Source organism: Taudactylus pleione, unplaced genomic scaffold (assembly GCF_031769625.1).
Source record: "Taudactylus pleione unplaced genomic scaffold, aTauple2 ptg000479l, whole genome shotgun sequence".
Taxonomy (NCBI): Eukaryota; Metazoa; Chordata; class Amphibia; order Anura; family Myobatrachidae; genus Taudactylus; species Taudactylus pleione.
This window is the reverse complement of record NW_028284881.1, coordinates 16,943,267-16,962,723: the sequence shown is the minus strand read 5'-3', so window position 1 is coordinate 16,962,723 and position 19,457 is coordinate 16,943,267. Positions and strand designations below refer to the sequence as shown.

General features: G+C 40.4%; 1 protein-coding gene across 1 annotated transcript in view; it reads right to left on the bottom strand.

Moving 5' to 3' along the window:
- Positions 1–1,259: 1,259 nt before the first annotated feature.
- KREMEN1 (kringle containing transmembrane protein 1) overlaps positions 1,260–19,457 on the bottom strand; it is a 203,706-nt gene continuing 185,508 nt past the window's right edge. The window contains exons 7-9 of the mRNA XM_088449112.1: positions 14,988–15,146; positions 11,342–11,426; positions 1,260–5,837 (exon numbers count right to left, since the gene is read on the bottom strand). Of these exons, the coding sequence (XP_088305238.1) occupies positions 5,678–5,837; positions 11,342–11,426; positions 14,988–15,146 (404 nt within the window). The 3' untranslated portion in view covers positions 1,260–5,677. The remainder of the gene's footprint in view (positions 5,838–11,341; positions 11,427–14,987; positions 15,147–19,457) is intronic.

Here is a 19,457-nt window from a genome sequence, read left to right as displayed (position 1 = left end):
GTACCCGGAGGAAACCCACGCAAGCGCAGGGAGAATATACAAACTCCACACAGGTAGGGCCGTGGTGGGAATCAAACCAACGACCTCAGTGCTGTGAGGCAGTAATGCTAACCGTTACACCATCTGTGCTGCCTGTACATGCATCTAAGTCGCATTGTTAATGCATCAAGTTTCATTACCAATGTTGCTCACAGTAAGGATTTATTCGCAAAGTGATTGACAGGCAGGGACCATTTGTGGGAGGCGACGGGGAAAGGGGTGTGGCATCTGGAACGCAGGCCTGCGGCTGCTAATCCGTACACAGTAAAAATGGCTCCATTGTCTCAATTGCACGGCTGTTCTGCGCAACCATATAGTTACTGAGAAGGCCGATATCAACTAATCTGCGATCAGTGCTGCGTCTTTGTAGGCAGATGCCTGGATTTGTGAAGCTGTCGGTGGGCATCTTAATACAAATCCAGACAGCAGTGACATTTGCAGATTTTCACACAACCACTGTGTACAACTGTGGCGGCATTAGTCTACATCTCTGAGAGCATGCAGGCATTTGCACTGCTACATATCTTACACGGTTACATATCTTACACTGTTACATATCTTACACGGTTACATATCTTACACGGTTACATATCTTGTGCTTCCTATGTTTCCTTTGTGGCAAAGGGTGCTGAGAAAAGACGTTTTAGTTCTTAAAACATTTTTATAATATCCATCTTGGCAATTAGACATTGCTAATTATGTTACATGCCCGATGTGTACAAACAAATTGAGCCAACAAGTTATTTTGTTATAAAATTTATATCACAGTTGCTGGATATAACATAACACAGATGAGGGGACGGCTTAAAAAAAAAATATTCCCAAATACATCACAACAGTTTTTGAATGGACATTTATATATAGCAGTGCAACAAAATGATCAAATACATTTTTGCGTGTTACTCCTCAAAATGGGATGTTCACTCATTGGCAGATTGCACTGACTTCCAGCAGACATTTCTTGTGACAACTGTCAGACCAACCTTCTCTCATTGCACTGCATCTGGTAGGTGTGGGTGACTGCCAGTGATAACTGGGAACAGTACTGACAAATACAAAAAGGACTGGAGATACAGACTCCAGGGGCCTATGTATCAAAGACTGGAGAGAGATAAAATCGTGAGAGATAAAGCACTAACCAATCAGATTCTAACTTACATTTTACAAGTTGTGTTTGAAAAATGCCAATTAGGAGCTGATTGGTTAATACTTTTTCTCTCACAATTTTATCTCTCATCAAGCTTTAGTACATAGAGGCCAAAGACATAGACATATACATATATATATATATATATATATATATATATATATGTACACACATATATACATACACATTGGTGGTATTGAAATAAAAATGGTGTCCTTGTATGAACCATGGGTTGAGAATGTGACTGAAGAGTCTACGGGGTAAAGTTACTAAAACGAGCGTTTTTAGATGTGGAGATGTTGCCCATAGCTACCAATCAGATCCTAGCTTTTGTCAACTAGAAGGTGCTAGTTAAATGTTAAGTAAAATCTGATTGGTTGCTATTGGCAACATCTCCACTTCTAAAAACTCTCACTTTAGTAAATATACCCACACGGGTTAAATTTACTGAGGTGTGGGTTTGCAAAAGTGAATGCATTGCCTATAGCAACAACAAATCAGGTTCTAACTATGATTCCTCTGGTACGTTCTTCAAAATAATATCTACAAATTGATTGGTTGGGCAACATCTTTACTTTTGCATACCTGCACTTTAGAAAATTTACTCCAATTTATATGCGGTATTTGGTTCATATGTACTTGTACTTGTAAGATACTGTGTGTGTATATATGTATGTATGTATGTATGTATATATATATATATATATATATATATATATATAATGTGTGTGTGTGTGACAGGGATGTTGTTTTTAAGGAAATATTTTAATTTGTGCACATCAGACACCCTGTCTATTGCTGGCAACCCAGGGAGCGTTTTAGAGCCTAAAATATCTGACACCAGAAAACAGTAGTTTGCACAGAGCAGCTAACAACGCCACATGCTGTACAAAGTCAAACACCTATACATATATCACATTAAGGAAAACATTGACACATACATCTGAGAACATTACAAGATGCCTTTTCATATTGGATAAACTTGCATTTTTTTGTCAAGCGGTGGAGTAGCTGGAGAAAAGCAACAAATAGGAAGAGCCAAAATATTGTTGATCTTTCAGGGGTATATTTACTAAAGTGAGAGTTTTTAGAAATGGAGATCTTACCAACCAATCAGAATCTACTTAACATTTAACTAGCACCTTCTAGAAGATAATAGATAGAATCTGATTGGTTACTATGGGCAATAGCTCCTCTTCTGAAAACTCTCACTTTAGTAAATATACCCCTTAAAACCCCAATAGCTTTCAAGCATTTTATCAGCGCATCACTGGCAATCATCAACTATCATCATCAAAACCATTGTAAAATGCCTCTTACAATGAGTGTTTAGAGATGTATAAAAGGAGCTTTGTTCCTGTGACAGATACACATCAGGTTAATGCATTGCACCCTTAACATTATTTAAAAAGAAATTTGTGTCTCTCTGTCAGCCTTCAGCTCCCATTATAAATATTTGGAGAAGGAACAAGCTCAGGGCTTAATTGCACAACCTTTATAGCAGAGACACGAGGATGATTTACCAACAGAAGACTCCAAGCTCATTTGGGCATATAAAGGATTATTTGTGTTGAGTGCTCTAGAAAAGTCTATTTGTTATATAAATATAATAGTTATATCTACTGAATCATCTTCCTCTCTCCCAAAAACCTCCATGTTCTACAATATATTCATATGTTGTGCCATCATGTCACTGTACTATGTGTCCAGGCAAATTAGCCAGTCTTAGGCCTGTATTCAATTACAGGCGAAAACCCGATAATTTATTGCAAATGACGTCATTTTCGCCTATTGTAATTATCCCCGTATTCAATTACAAAGACTTTTCGCCGGTGCGAAAAGTCTTTGTAAAAAAACGGGGATAATTTTTCTCCAGTGTTTAGCTGGTGAATAAAAGTGCAGAATTGGAGTTTAGGGGTGCAAGCTTAAAAAAATAGCCCGCACCCTGGGAATGGCCCCTAAAACTAACGTATGTTAAAAAAAAGTTACAAAAAAAAGAAAAAAATTGGGACACCCCAAAAAAATATTTTACATTTTGGGGTTAAGAAAAAAAAAATGAGGGAAAAGACTTCTAAAATAGCTAAATTTAATCCAGAGGGGTTCCTAAGTATGCGACAGGTGTTTTCTTCAATGCGGGTGATAGCGGCAGGTGCATTTTTGCAGAATAAAAAAAAATATATTTTAGGGACTTAAAAATATGCTTGCACCCATTTTCAAGTACCCCAAATTTGATAGGCATAGTTATTTTTACAAAAAAAATTGCTAAATGCTCTTCTACATCACCTTCTTCAAAGCCGCATTTATGCACCTGCCGCGGCTTTTTAAAAGCCTAACTTCCCTTTAGCATGCAAAAACGGGGGTACCCATAGTGATCCCCCATGTCTGGACATCTATAAGGGGGTCCAAGGATGATTTTCGGAAACTTGACAAATTTTTTCGCCGTTTCCAGTTTCGCCGGGTCCCGTTTTCATGTCCATGGAAATGAATTAGGGGGATAAACGGGCACGTGTGCGATAGTTTTCCGCCTGGAAAACAGGCGAAGGAAGCGAAAAGTACAGCAGGCGAAAAGTCTGGACTTTTCGCCTCAAATTTAATATGGGCCTTTATAGCAGTCATCCACATTTGATCCATCCATCATAATCCAATCATCCATCTTGAGAACCTTCCTGTTAGCTAAAGGTGGTGACATTTGCATTTCACTGCAGCTATACTGCAATACATATCAGGCTATTATAACCCTCCAGACTCAGCAACAGCATGATCTGTTTCATAACTTTAGGTAACTGGTGAAGGTGTCAGGCTTGATTCCCAATATTCCACTCACAAGTGAATGGCAGGATGCTTTATATATTAAAGTGGTTGTCAAAAAGTGGATTACCCCTTTAAGTGGCGCAAAGTAGTCTCCAGTAAAATAAATATGGTTTACAAGCCTCTGTTCTAGATTGCACAGCTCTGCAGATGCCTGATCTAAATTGTTACCCTTTAAGCTGGCCAAAGACACAGGCCAATCCTCACTGAAGCTTGTGGTGGCGCACACAGGCCAATAGCTGTATCCAGAATTTACCAAGTAGCCTGATAATGATCTGGCTGATTTCAGTTGGATTATTATTGGCCATCAGAGTTATTTTCAGACTGCACATGGTGTGATATCAGGCCAGTAGCACAACCTAAGCTGTGATATAGGTGTGCTGCTTTGTAATGTAAAAAAACAAAACATCTTTTCTCTACTGTTGTTCCTTTTTGTGTACATGACCTATTGATTAAGCACTATAATATTCAGATATTGCCACATGATACCCGTTGCTGCTATGGGATGTCTACGCCAAAAAAAATATACTGTAAATTGTATCTAATGGGCTGATAACTGTAATCTGTGCAGTTACAGATTGAGCCTGATTGTGAGCCAACTGTCCTGACTAAGCGAAAATTGGCTGGTTCTATCCAAATCAGTGACCCATGAGTGTGGCCAAAGACAGATTGTGTTAGGCACTTAGGCTGCATGGCAGGATCTGTCCCCTGTTGGGCAACTTTAGTGACTTCAGGGGAGACCTAGATTGTTATGGACGTTAAACAATCAAGCAATGGCAAGGCACAATATGAACGTTTGGATTCTTTATCTTAGAAGGTTTGATGGATGATGCTGACAAACACATACGGGACAGACAGTGATATAGAATGTAAGCTTAAAGTATGAACTCATATCTGGGTACAAATATGCATGTTTATATAATTAGTTATCTAGTGGCCCCATAAACTCTGACACTCATTTCATGCATCATTAGCAGGAGATAAAAATGGTACAAAAAATAAAAAACAAAAACACCCATGCATGATGTAGGGGAAGGGATCTTCTTGAAATCTCAGTCCCGTGTACAGTATCCATCCATTCATTCTGTGCGACAACGTAAACTCTAGAATGAGAGGGAAACTGTTCTTGTTTGGCTCATAATATGACAGTTCCAGCTTTGATTTATGGAAAAATATACACAATACAAAAAATCCATCATTACTGTGGTTGTCCATGATGCAGTTAGAAATCCAGACAATTTCTGGTGCTCCATATTTAAGTTCGAAGTTCATAAATATATTTTAAAAAGAAGCGAAACCTGAAGGAAAATCAGATATCCTTTTCCAATATGGGGTACCCTGCTGAGTAGAGGCAGGTGATTGTATGTAACGCCTGCAGCATTGAGCTGTGGTTCCTTCCATCCCAACCAAATAAATTGTTCTCCCTGACCTGCACAATTAGCTATAGTATGTCCCAAAGCATTTGCCAAGTCTTCACTAGATCTTTTAATTGTAGGATTGTATGGGACCTAAACGCTTCTGGGACAGAAATATGTCCTCATCCTTGTATTGGAAGCCCATAGTAGTTAGTCCATATCAGAAGATCATAAATATATATTTATTAAACTCATTCATAAGTACAGAGATGGCAGGAGTCTCCTGATATAGCTCTGCAGTTTTGAAATGTCTTGACCAAAGTGCAATTTATTCGCCTACTAATGGATTGCGATCGTCGTGTGAACTCTTAATCTTCTTTGGAAAAATGGAGATTGATGTGGAAGGTTTGTAGAATATGCTCCAAATTTCTCCTGCAGATCCTCGGTGGCAGTTGTCCAAACTGGTGGGTGATGCCAACCTCTGAGCCCTTAAAAAGATAAATTGAGATTTAATCCTTTTTTGTGTCAAATCCAATTTCAATAGTTCCTATGAGCAGAATAAAAGTTTAATATAATAACTTTTATTGTAATTATTTCCAATAGCTACACATAAAATGTGGTGAAGTGAACAAAATTCAGTTATAGTTCCACCCCAAAGTGGAAAAAAAGACAAAATGTCTTTCCAAATTTTCGAGTAAAATAAAAAATATACATATGGTTGTATTTTGTTGTAACTGTCTGCCCTTGTAAACAACCTACGTTCACATACTTTCTCCAACCACACTTCCTCTTACCAGCTTTCTACACATGACTCTCACGGAAAGGTCCATAGTCACTGGCTTACAACCTCTCTAAGGTCTATTACCAAGGAACCAATTTGTTTATTGCAGGTGGGCTGACATTAAGATCCAAACTTGCAATACAATGTATTGTTCTTGGCTTGCTCTTCACCACAGGGCAGGCCAGCTGGTACGAAGAAGGCAGCAGATTTTTATATTCATCTGCCCTTATCCAAACTCAAGGTGCTCCATGGATCACAACCAAGAGAGGACATTATCCGTTCTGATTTTGACCTTTGTACTGCACTAATGAATCATTAACTTCAATATATCAAATCAGCAATAGTTAGAAATTGCTAAAAATATATTTTAAAAAGAAATCCTAAATTAAAAAACATATGGGCTAAATTAAAGGGGACAAAAAATGTAAAAAGCTGGGAAGTTACATAGATCTGACTGACAGCAAATTGTTATTTCCCATTCAAAATATGTGGCTGTAATTATGAATGGTGTTGTAGTATAAATGCATTGTGTTAGTCACAGTATCCATTAGAACATTACTAGTTTAAGTCAAATGTAATTTACAACTGAAGGGATTCAAGATTTTTGTTTAATTAATACAATATGACAATTTGAACTATTATGAATTTCACTATTAATGTTGACAGACTTAATTTTGTTGCATGGTTATACAGTGAATGAATTCCAATTTAGTCTATGGGGCATATTTCAGACCACATAATCAGACTTTCTTATTGCCGCTATTTGCAGCAACAATAAACTCCAATTTGCCCGAATATACTAAAAATCACATGTAGGGACAGGGGCTCCGAAAGGTGCCCATCCCTGTGACGTGTAAATAAGTGAAATGATTGTGAAAGCACTTTTATATCATGATCCGGGGCCGTTCAGGGCATGCGCAGTCAGCAGACCACGCAAATGCAGGGGCCACATAGCCAGGGATAGTTCCGGAGAAACACTCTCCCAGTAATGTTTGGGAAATGGCAGCCCGTAGGCTACTATAGGACAATGCCATCTGGAGATGGTGTTATCCTATCGGGACCAAGCCCTGGAATGCGAAACTTGGTGAATCTGACAGATTTGCAGCCCCCATAGATCAGAAATGGAGGGACTCTTTCATACATGGCGGTTTCTCCTTCATACATTCCAGGAGCTGCAGTGCTCCATGTCCAGCAATGGTGCTGGTGCTCCGGTCATAGTGCCCTGGACACTGCAGATTGACAGGTTGCGGCATTTGGGGTGGCAGGGATGATGGGGGCATGTCAGCACAGATTTCGACCCGTGCCGAGGCTGTATCTTCCGATGCAGATTTACTGGCCTCGGCACTGGAGATGATGTGGCCATTCTGTGTAGCCTAAGGCTCTGATTCAGAGATGTACGCTAAAGGCACAGCTGCTGCATCTTTGGACGCAGCTGCTGTGCTATAATATGCTCATGCCGTAGGAGGCGTCTGAAGTCAAAGGACACCCACTGTCGACATCTCAGATCCGAGTGCTGCTTCTGTAGATGCAGCATTGAATCACCATCATGGACTTTGGTCACAGCATCGGCCACCTGAGGTCTAAGGCTACTCAGAATGGATGCCTCATCTCCACTGTCGAGGCCAGTAAATCTGCGTTGAGAAATGCAGACACTGGCCTCGGCTCGTGTTGTAAACAGGGCTGACATGCCCGTAACACATCCCGTCGCTGCCCATACCCGCCCCATAACAGCTGCAGCCTGTCAATCAGGCTGCACAGCCCAGGGCACTGAAACTGGTCAAGAGCACTGCGGCTCCGACGCATTCCCAATTTAATAAAAAACAACTGCAGAAATATCGCCCTAGCGTCTAAATCTAAATCAACCCCTCAGATGGCCAATGCTGCAACCGAAGGTCACGATGGTGACACGATCGCCGGCAGTAGGCGTCTTTTGACTTCTGATGCCTCCTGCAGAATTAGCATATTTTAGCATAGCGGCAGCTACTGTGCCTTTAGCGCACATCTCTCAATCATGTCCAAAATAATAACAGGCAATCACAGATGATGTTAAAGCCTGTATTTAAATTGCACTGCTAAAAAACATGCTCCAAGCCAATCACACAGTAACAAGTAGCTGAGCTTGGTAATATTTCTATTAAAGTTTTTTGCTTTAGAATGAAAACAACTTGCTGTTTATGGAATGAGGGGCTAAAATAAGGAAATAGTTAAAAGAAAAAGAAACTAATTTGCTCAGGAATTTTAAAATCCTATTTATTGTTTTAATGTTCTTTATTATTATTTTTTTTTTTTCATTTTGATCACGTGCTTGTGTTACCCAGTATATTTACTCAATGGGATACTGGTCACATGAATCTTGCCTTATGTCTATACTTTTTACTGTCCCAGTGGTATACCTGTACTATGGGCCTGATTCAGAGCCACTCGCTGCTAGCGAGCGCACGCTATGAATCAGGGCGTGTTTTTTTTTTTCTCCAGCCCGCTCGCAAAGCTGTGGGTGACCACCCACAGCTTGTGCGAGCGGCCTGGAGTCCGTCGCGACCATCGGGCTTGCGACGAGACCCTGTCGTAGGGTCTCGGCTCCTGCAAGCCCGGTGGACTTCCTGCTCTAATAGAGCAGGAAGTCCACTACTGACATCACTAGCGATGTCAGTAGGGTCGCCCACAAACGCCAGGCGTTCCTAAGGGAATGCCTGCGTTTGTGCAGCCATCCCCCCTCCCCGCCTACAAAACGGGGCGAGCTGTCACTCACCACCGACAGCCACCCCGTCTTGTAGCAGGACCCGGAGCGACGGAGCTGCCGTCGCTGGACGGGTCTTGAGCATGCGCACGCCGGAGGCAGCGCATGCGCAGTAGTGGACCATTGACCCGCTTGCGAGCAGGTCTGATTCAGGCCCTATTGATGCTCTCATGCTTCAATAAAGAAAAAGTTGTTTAAAAAACAAATTCTATATAATAATGTGATTGGGTGATAACAGTCAGGAGATGAATAAAAGAATGGGGTATGGGTATGCTAAAATGTGCTAATAGTAAATAAATAGTATCTTCCTTTCAAAATGACTTGAGAGTGAGAACCATCTGCAAGCTGTAGATTAGGAAGGGCCTGTATGCCAGGGAAGGGGATGTACACAAAGGTTTCTGGCCAACATACACTCTGACCTGTCCTTGAGAATAGAAGAGAGTTGTCATCACTGATTTATTTTCCTTTGATTCAACCATTGTAATAAGCCATTGGTTCAAACTGACTTCTAGAATTTGAGGCTGTAAATCCCATCAAGATGAGATTTATGTTCTTTTTGTAGATCAGTTAATTGGGGTTCCAGTTAGGAAATTAGTTATTGCTGGCATTTTTTTAAGCACATTGATTGCCTCTTGGATAATGTGATCTCATATTACAGATTTATGTGCTGCACAGTTTCAATGAGAAGAAATAAATTGTGGCTAGTTTTGTAAAAAAAAAAAAGAGATACATAGATATAGTGTATAGATATATATTATTTCGGGAGGGTGGTTGTTTCAGAAGCCAATGAGACATAAATAGGTGCAAAGCCATTAATTTGCCAGGGGAAAGAATGTTTTTGTCACAGACCGTTAAAGGTTAGAATTGGAGTGTGATCAAACTATTGAGAGGATGCATCTGTGATACAGCAGAACAATAAAACCAGGGTGCTTGGATAAGGACAATGATATGGTAAATTCTGGAGAATACCATGTGGAAAATTAAGAGCTATAGTTTTTTGACTAAGCTAAAGCTCTCCCTACGGTATGCAGTCGGGAAATCGGCTGCCTTAATACCGACAGCCGGCTTCCCGGCTGCTTTATCCCGGTGTGGGATAAATGACCGGCGTCTATATCAAGACGCCTGTCATTTACCCGACGCCGGGAGACCGGCGCTCGGTATCCCAATCAAAGGGATGCCGGGCGCCGCTAGTGGACAGCCGTGGGGGGGAGGGTTAGGTTTAGGGCACCCGGGGGGGACTTAGGGTCAGGCACCCCATCGGGAGGGTTAGGCTAGGGGAAAGGGGGGTTAGGGTTAGGCACCCCCCCGGGGGACTTAGGTTTCGACAGCGAGGAAGGGGGGGGTTAGGGTTAGGCAATTAGAGGGGAGGATAGGGTTAGGCATCCCTAAGGAGGGTTAGGGTTAGGTGGTTAGGTTAGTTTATACTTACCTTAGGGACGATCGGGATTTCCAGCGCTGTCGGGCTTCCGCTGCCGGGCTCTGCTGATCTGTCAGGCTGCCGCTGCCGGGAATCGAACTGCCGGCCATACAGCAGCCGGGATTCCATACCGATTCCCTCCCTACATATGTATTCAGTTATGTTCAGAATATACATACATTTCTGGGATCTTAAATCAGTGGTAATGGATATGACACTATACTTTTTTTATTGGTCTTTATTGTCATCGGCTATTTGGTTCCAGAGGTTTGCTGAGGTGCTTTTGTGTCTGTATACAGCTGGAAAGTCAACGGTCCCTATTTATCATTACGGCCAGATAACAAAGGTTTCTATTGCCAGACAGTCCAGGGGCACATAAGTGACCTGGGATACACATATGCACAGCTCTGGAAGCCTGGACTTGGGCTTCAAGGAGCAGATTTTATTAGAAATATAGAAAAAAAATATAGAAAAAAAATTTTATTTATTTTTTCAAATTGACGTAAGATTTATTTTAATAAAGTATTTTTTCCTTTTTCCACTCCCCACTTCCCAGAGATGTTGATGGCGATATTGATCGGAGGACATCAGCAGTACAAGTTCTTGTGAAATAGGTGATAGTTAGCATCCCCATGCAAAACACATGGTTACCACTGTCCATACTAGGCGTCAGCCTTTCATACATAGCACAACGGAAATATCCAATGTACACAGGCATTTGTAAAGTGGATGGCAGCACACATTATTTACAATCCCCCTGCCTGACATATACATATGTTAGTGGTACATCTGGTTGCAAAATGTATACAGTAAAGGTGTTCTGTGTAAGAAAACATTACGCTCTTACACGAGTAAGAGAGAGGATCGAATGCAAGATTAATGTTTCAGGCTACAGATATTACTTATCTTTCTGATTCTCATCACTAGATAAAGAATTAGCATGATCATTTTCAGTGTAAAAATAATATATATCACACCAATGAAAAAACATGTTTAGTTATAATAGCATTAGCTTATACAATGCATGCATCTTTTATATCAAATGCAATCAACTTACTTTATATTTAGGTGTAGAAGTGCTTTTACCAATATAGCAATGATGGTCAAAATTAGGAGAGCTGTGAGTGCATAGATTGTCCAACCTATAGAAAAACAGAAAGTGAAATTCAGAAACATAAGTATCAGTAATTCATAACATGTATTTATAGTTACTTTGTGTTACGCACAACAGTTTGTCAAAGATAATACTGTATTTTGACTGATATATTCGCTTGAGGCTTAAGCACTGGTAGTATAGTAATGAGGATATCTGCCTGTCAAGCAGTTCATTCAGGCTTAGATGTGGTGAGAGAGTACAAATATACAAACCTGTATGCCAGTTCTACAACGAATACATTTTGCACTTTTGGAAAGGCCGCTCTGTTTTAAGTGTAAAACAAGTACTTAAATATACTTATAATGATGTGCTATGCACCTGCCATTATACCAGTGGCCTGCAGTTAGCCACTGCAAGCCAGCATTGTGGCTTCATAACACATTGTTATTATAGCGATTAATGATATTAGCAAATGAATTGTGGCCAGTTACTAGTAGCCATGTTGCATATTTGAACAAAAAATACTATTGTCAGCACTGCTACTGTCTTTCCCTCCCCACTCCATCTACCAGTGTCCATATTGCCCATTTCTATGACATATCATACTGGCCACCTTTTGGAACCAAGTGGTATTGTACTGTAAGTGCCGGAGTCAGGATGATGTGGATCAAAGGATATCACACCACCAAGCACTGCCCACATGTGGCCAGGATCCAGGAGGATTCCCTGCTCTCCCAAGAGTCAGGGAGAACACCACAAAATTCAAGGGTCTCCCAGGTATTACATGCAACAGTTGGGATGAAACCAATTTGAGATGGTCCAGTTGGATCCTGGCCAAGTTTTAGGGGGGTTAGGGTCCCGGTCCCGGTCAGACCTCCCGTTGGTGTATGCTGGGCAGAAGTTTAAACCAGGGAGCCTGTTCTGAGCCTTCCCCTGGATGGATATGGACGAAAACTTCACAGAGTGGTAACATTGGATCCCAGAAGATATACTAGGAGGTTGAGCTCCCGGTCGGACTTCTCATTGGTGTATGCTTGGCAGAAGTGTGACCCAAGGAGCCTGTTCTGGGCCTTCCACTGGATGGATTTGGATGAAAACTTCACAGAGGGGTGGCAATTGGTCTTGGATGCCTAACTTACTAACTTGAAGATTTAAACCCAGGCAACACCTGGTACTTCAGCTAGTATATATATTATGTGATGTTGTCCAAATTCATCCAGTGGAAGGCCCAGAACAGGCTCCCTGGGTCAAACATCTGCCTGGCGCACTCCAACATGAGGGCCAACCAAGACCCCAAACATTCCATTAGGCATCCCAGACCAATTGTCACCCCTCTGTAAAGTTTTCATCCAAATCCATCCAGTGGAAGGCCCAGAACAGGCTTCTCGGATCACAGTTCTGCCAAGCGTACATTAATGGGAGGTCCGACCGGAACTCAACCCCCTAGTATGTCTTCTGGGATCCAATGAAACCACTCTGTGAAGTTTTTGTTCAAATCCATCCAGTGGAAGGTTTAGAACAGGCTCCCCGGTTCAAAGTTCTGCACAGCGTACACCAACGGGAGGTCTGACCAGGACCCTAACCCCCCTAAAACACTGGAGCACCTCACGTTGGTTTCATCCCAATCGGTGTCTGAATGCATAACCGGACAGACAAACAAACTGACCAATGAATTTTATATATAAGCTTAGTCTGATAATGTTAAAAAGTATAGGGAAAATAATATTAATTTTACTTTAATATCTTTATTTCTGTCATGTGTCACTGTACTTGTATACATAAATCTGTATGGTGGATTGCAGACCCTGTACCTTTCTTGCCATGTTTTATACTGTAATTTAATTCATACTTATAATAAATAGCAGAAGGGATTTCAGTCTAGCACCAGATGATCCTTTCTCCATCAATATTTCCTAATCTCACGTGTAGCCAAGAGGGAATAAAAGAGACTCTTATTATAAGAAAAAGATGATGATGTTGCCCATCGCTATACCAGAAAAATAGATGAAATGTAATAGTGTAAAACATTTAAAAGTAAATATATATCAGAAGATAAATATAAACTACTCACCATTTAAGAGGTGATATATAGATGTTAGATTTGTGATAATTATTACAGTATCAGCTGTCAATTAACATGGCTTCTCTGACATCAATTAGAACTGATGCAGGTTACATTAAGCAGCTGTGTTTCAGGTCTAAATTGCCACTAGCAGAATTTAATTTTTTTTCCTTTTAATTCACTTTTTAGTATATGTTTTAAACATTAATGGTATTTAATTAGTGTCAAGTGACTCTTAAGCAAACTAACAGTCCCTGTCCTGTTACTACCCACCTGCTTCACCCAATAGCACTATAGAAAGCACTATAATCGCTCCCATCAGGGGTTCATCACCACTTGTCTGATGAAGTGAGCAGTAGTCTCATCAAATACTGTATGTTATAAATGTGATTTTCAGACATATTATATACATAATTCATGGCCCCATTCTGATGTTGTAGATCGTGTTAATGGAACATAACCCTACTAGTTTGTTTCCTGTACACATGTGAGTGTATCCTTTGTTTTACACATTTTACGGATTATGATGGTATCACACTATTTTGGTAATATCTTATAAAGAAAATAAATATTTTTTTCTGGTAAAGAATAAATGGAATTTTTTGCTTGCAATTGATAAAGATGCATAAAAAGTGGTTACCTACTGTATTACTAAACACTTATATGTTAGCTTATTTAGTATTGTATTGCACTATGCACCTCTATGGGGCATATTTATTAATTATCGGGTTCTATATCCGATGATAATATGTTATTGCAGTCTATCATGGCAATAAGAAAGTATTGTTCACCTGAATGTACGAAGAAACATTCAGGGACATGGGCTCTGAAAGGAGCCTGTCCCTACGATGTGTTAGAAGTGAAGTTATCGCTAATGCAATCACTTCACTTCTTCATCTGGATCCCACGGGGCAACTGAGCATGCACGGTCTGCTAACCGCACTTGCGCAGATGGCCATTGCTGTGGCAGAATCATACAGATCTCTCTCCCGGTAAGTACTTCGGAGTGTAGCCTATAGATGACATTAGCTACAGGTGACACGTTCCGTAATGCTTTGCATTCCGGAGCTTGGTAAACTCAGCAATAAAGCAGCCCCCATCAGGTTGAACATGGATGACCACAGCAGACATCTCAGATATATGCTACGGCCTCCTGTACACAAAAATGCTAAATATTAATTGAAATATATGCCCCTATGTGTTTTATGACTTGAATACAATGGGACAAGTACACTAAGACATTTATTCACTGTGTTGTGCTTCTTATACTTATATATCACCTCTTACAATGTGAGCAGCTGATACTTATCTTCTCAGATATATTTATATTTAGAACTTAATACATTATTATATTTAATCTATAACTGGATACTGAGCCAACTTGCCAAGGGATGGCCCCACTTTCTTCTAATAAATAATCCCAGTTCCCTGTGACTGATCTGACCCAATATAAAGTGGCTGAATGTTTTGCAGCTGATTGCTTGTCGCACAACGCTTGCTCTTCCATCAGTAATAAGATAAATCAGATGGTTGGAAATGTCTTACTTGGCACTTGCCCAGTTGGCCGGCTTGGGCTAGTTGTTATGACATACAGAATCTTTGAAGACCGTGCTGCATTGATGCTGAGGTTGGCTGTTTGAGTTATCAGCTCTGTCTGCGTTTGGTTAGATAATAGAGGCTTTTCCACGGTTCTCTCCTTGAATGCTGTTGAAGTAAAGACAAATGAAAGTTCAGTAGAGAAGGTATAATGCATACTCAAGATTAAAGAGATTTTTTTGGTTCCTTCAGGCTCATTACGTAAGTCCTACATCTAGACCATTATGATAGAACAACTTTTTACGATTGTGTTATTCTATTTTGACAAAGTAGTCAAACCTAATTTGTAACATATATTGTCTTGAGATGAAAAAAAATACATTGCACTGGCTATCTTAGGCTTTCCCTGAAACCTGGATGCAGGACAAAGAGGGACCTTAGTTGGGCTAGTGCAAGCCATTAAAGCAATGGCTACAGAAGTCAGAGGCTACAACAGGTCATAATGTACATGGGTCAACAATCTCCGTGGTATTCAACAAAGAGAGCTTTAATGGAAATAATGCATGAAAAAATATCCTTTTCCGCAAAACGCCATGTAGAAGACACTGGAGAAATTTGTTGGAAAGTGTGTATACTTATATATACTGTACTTATACAGCACATCAACCAGGCATAACCATCCCTACCAAGTATGGCAGCGGTAGCATAATGTTATGGGGATGCATTTCATTTTTCACAACTGAAAGGAAGATGTCTGGTGGGAAAATGCTGTAGAATACTTTCTGCCAAAAAGCTTAATTTAGGGATGAAGAGTGCCTTTCAGCATGGCAATGATAAAAAGCACTCCACAGGAACACTAATGAAGTGGCTTAAAATTAAGGGAATCTATGTCCCTAGTGCAGTGGTTCTCAAACTCGGTCCTCAGGACCCCACACAGGTCATGTTTTCCAGGTCACCCAGCAGGTGCACAGATGTATTCATTACTCACTGACACATTTGAAAAGTCTACAGGTGGAGATAATTATATCACTTTGATTCTATGAGGAGACCTGGAAAACATGCACTGTTTGGGGTCCTGAGGACCGAGTTTGAGAACCTGTGCCCTAGTGGACCAGCCAGATTATCTGTAGCAAGACCTCAAAACTGCATCCTGTTGTTGCCCAACTAAGCTGGCCCAGCTTGAAGAATTTTTATAGGAGGGAAAGTATTGCTACAACTCATTATAATCAGTTGACACTTCCAAAAGGATTACTAACTGTGATAGCTGCCAGGGGTGCTACATCAGGAGGGAGAATAAGCTGGGTACACACTGTAGCAATGTTGGGCCGAATTTCCATTTTGTAATGACAAATTGCCTACATCGCTCAGTGTGTACTGGCGATTGCGCACTTCTGCGGTCCCTAGCGACGATCGTGTGGTTTAATGTGGTGCACATGAAACCTAGCATAATCGCTAGCATCCTGTGGTAAGTCAAGGAAGGACGGAACAGTGATCGTTCCGTTGTTCATTAACTCATTCAAGTGAGGATGGGCAATCCCGTTCATGGGCATTCGTTCCAATTTCTGAAAAAATCTGCTATGGTAACTGATGGTAAAGTAAAAGAATCGGAAGGTGTCACAGAGTACTGTGGCTCAGCTAGCATCTATCAGCAACTGCATTAAACAGTAAGGTACAGCTTGAATATGGCAAAATCACTCCCACTTTATGTGACAGATTTGAATTACACAAATTGCTATAACACTCAGATATACTGTAAATGTTTTAACATTCCAGATTCATTTGTATATATAGATTTTTTTTTTTGTTCCTGTGAATAGTATAATAAATGTATGTTATTAAATTTAACCCATTATTGCTGGTAAAACGTTTGTATCATTTCTAAATCATCTACACTGACTGAAGCTGGACTGGTGATGACAAATGACTGCTGTGTAAGGCTATTAGACAAGCATTCTGAGAAGTCCTGAATCACCGGGAATACTCTCAGATGACGGATCATCCCCTGGGTATGGAGGAGCCCAGCATCATGTCTCCCTGAGCTCCAGCACTAAAAGATCCAGCGTACCGTGCATCTAGCTGCAAATAAGTACAGCTTTCCCCCAGTAATTAATTTCAGCTATAACAGTCACTTGGGTAAAACTTTAAAGTATGTTTTCAATAAATGGCAGATTAAACCTCAGATCAATTGGCTCTGTATAATTCTCTAATATCTTTTGTAGACCACTTCTTACTCTAAATTATCATGATAAGCCTCATGCTCCAAGTGTTTATCCCAAGCTCAATAAAAAAATTACAGGTTTCTTGATACACTGTCAAGGTTATCCTTGCACTATTGAGTTTGAAAAGGGGAAGACCAGGCCCCGTTACTGTTGTTACTATTGGTCAACTGTACCAATGCCCCAGTGTGCCTGATTCATTGGTAGATCGCATTTGTCAACAAAATGTGAAGTGGTAAAAAGTATTGGAAGATTCTACGGTGGTAGTAGGTGGCAGTGCTGTGCGATGGAAGTCAGTCCATGCGGGAGAGAAACTTAACCAGAGAATGGTTTATTAACAGATAGAACCAGAACCATGATAAGACACTATGCAACAGGTACAGGATGCAAGGGTATCTAATTGCAGCCAGAAGCATATAGGGTAATGCTGGGTGTTGAGGTGCACTTCTAGTGCACACATACAAACTATAAGCACTGGTGCCTATATATGCAGTGGTGGCAGCGGGTTATGTGTATAATACACAGCGCGGGTGGCACAGTTTAGTTTGGGGTCTCTGTATGCTATATACAGTCTTCGTTACACACTGGACACTGAGGAGAAAGAAGCAGCTGGCAGGTCAGAGGTTGTGCCACTGGCTACTGCTCCGGGTCCTAATGCCCAGCAGCTAAGGAAAGAGAGACAGCGCCAAGCACTCTCTCTAACAAAGAATAATTACTTTGTAATAATTTACTCAGAATAAAACCTTCCATTGGCCTTGGCCAGTGTGCAGTGTGATTTCTTTGTGGGGCTCTCTTTTATAATAAATTAATTCATATAATTGATATCAGGAAATATACATAATTACAATATAACTTTTACAGGGTGACAGGTGAACAAGCCCAACTGTGATGAAACATGCGTACTGTCTCTCTGGCACTTCCCCGCTGCAGGTGGAGAGTGTTTGCGGCAGGCAGCAGGCTCCTCTGAGACGGATTTTCTTCAAGTCAGGTATTTCTCTTTCAGGTGGGTCATGACTTACCCCGATGGTGCATCCGGCTCCTGCAATACTTTAAGAAACAGGGCCGCCTAACACCATACTCGGTTGCACTGTCCCTCACGGCTCCCTTTTGTTTCCAATGGTGCTGCTGTGTGTACCTCTCTCATCCCAGGTCCGCTCAATTTGAAGACCTCGGAAAGCAGAAGGAACCGGACCCTCACACCATACCTAATCATTTATCTGTCCTTTTTGAACCTCTTTGGTTCTTGCTGCCAGCTCATTTATGAATAGCAGTGTTCATGTATTTTCCCCCAATTGTTTTTCCATGAAGTATAAATAATAATCACAGGAGACAGGGGCTGCAACAATGTATATATAACTAGGTGTGTCATTTAGTTATTATTTATTGTCTATTATTTGTTTCTAATACATGATACTGAATTGCTGGCATTTATGGTTGAGAGAAAGACAGAGATAAAACAAACTATCTCTCATATAACAAAAGTATATTGAGACTATATCTGTCCTGTATGTATACACTATATCTGCAACATTTATCAAAACCGTTTTTAGAAGCATTAAATTCTAATTTATGTGTATGTTGGTTGCAAATAGTGCTACTACATAAATGAATTCATGAAGAAAGGGAGTGAATGTACTAACTGCTAAACATGCCTATTTTACCCATTAGGGGATATATTGTTAATGAATAAATATGATCACCACAAGGTAATTATTTCATACACAATTACAGAATGTCTAATATATTTATGTGTGCTTATTGATGGATATGATATTTATGTGTGCTTATTGCTGGGTGACTCTATCATATTTTCATAATCAGAGTCATAATAATTAAGGATCCGATTAAAAGTTATGTTTTAATTATGGTCATTTTCTGGTATCAACTATATGGTATTTATGGGTGTTTATTGATGGGTGACTCTATCATATTTTCATAATCAGAGCCAAAATAATCCCCAATCTCTTTAAGGTGGGACTGATAAAAAGTTATATTGTAATCATGTATATTTCCTTATATCAATTATATGAATTAATTTATTATAAAAGAGTGCCCCACAAAGGAATCACTTGCTGCACATTGGCTGATATATTCGATTCCAGGGAGCACCTCCAGCTATACACAAAATTTGGTAACTACTGTAATTATTAGAAGGTACTAAATTGCTGGTCTATAAATTGAATTACATTTTTGTCCTGTGCAGGATATTATTTGTGTTTCTGGTAAAACTTTATAATAATGTGCCTGTCTGCGTCAGCAGGCA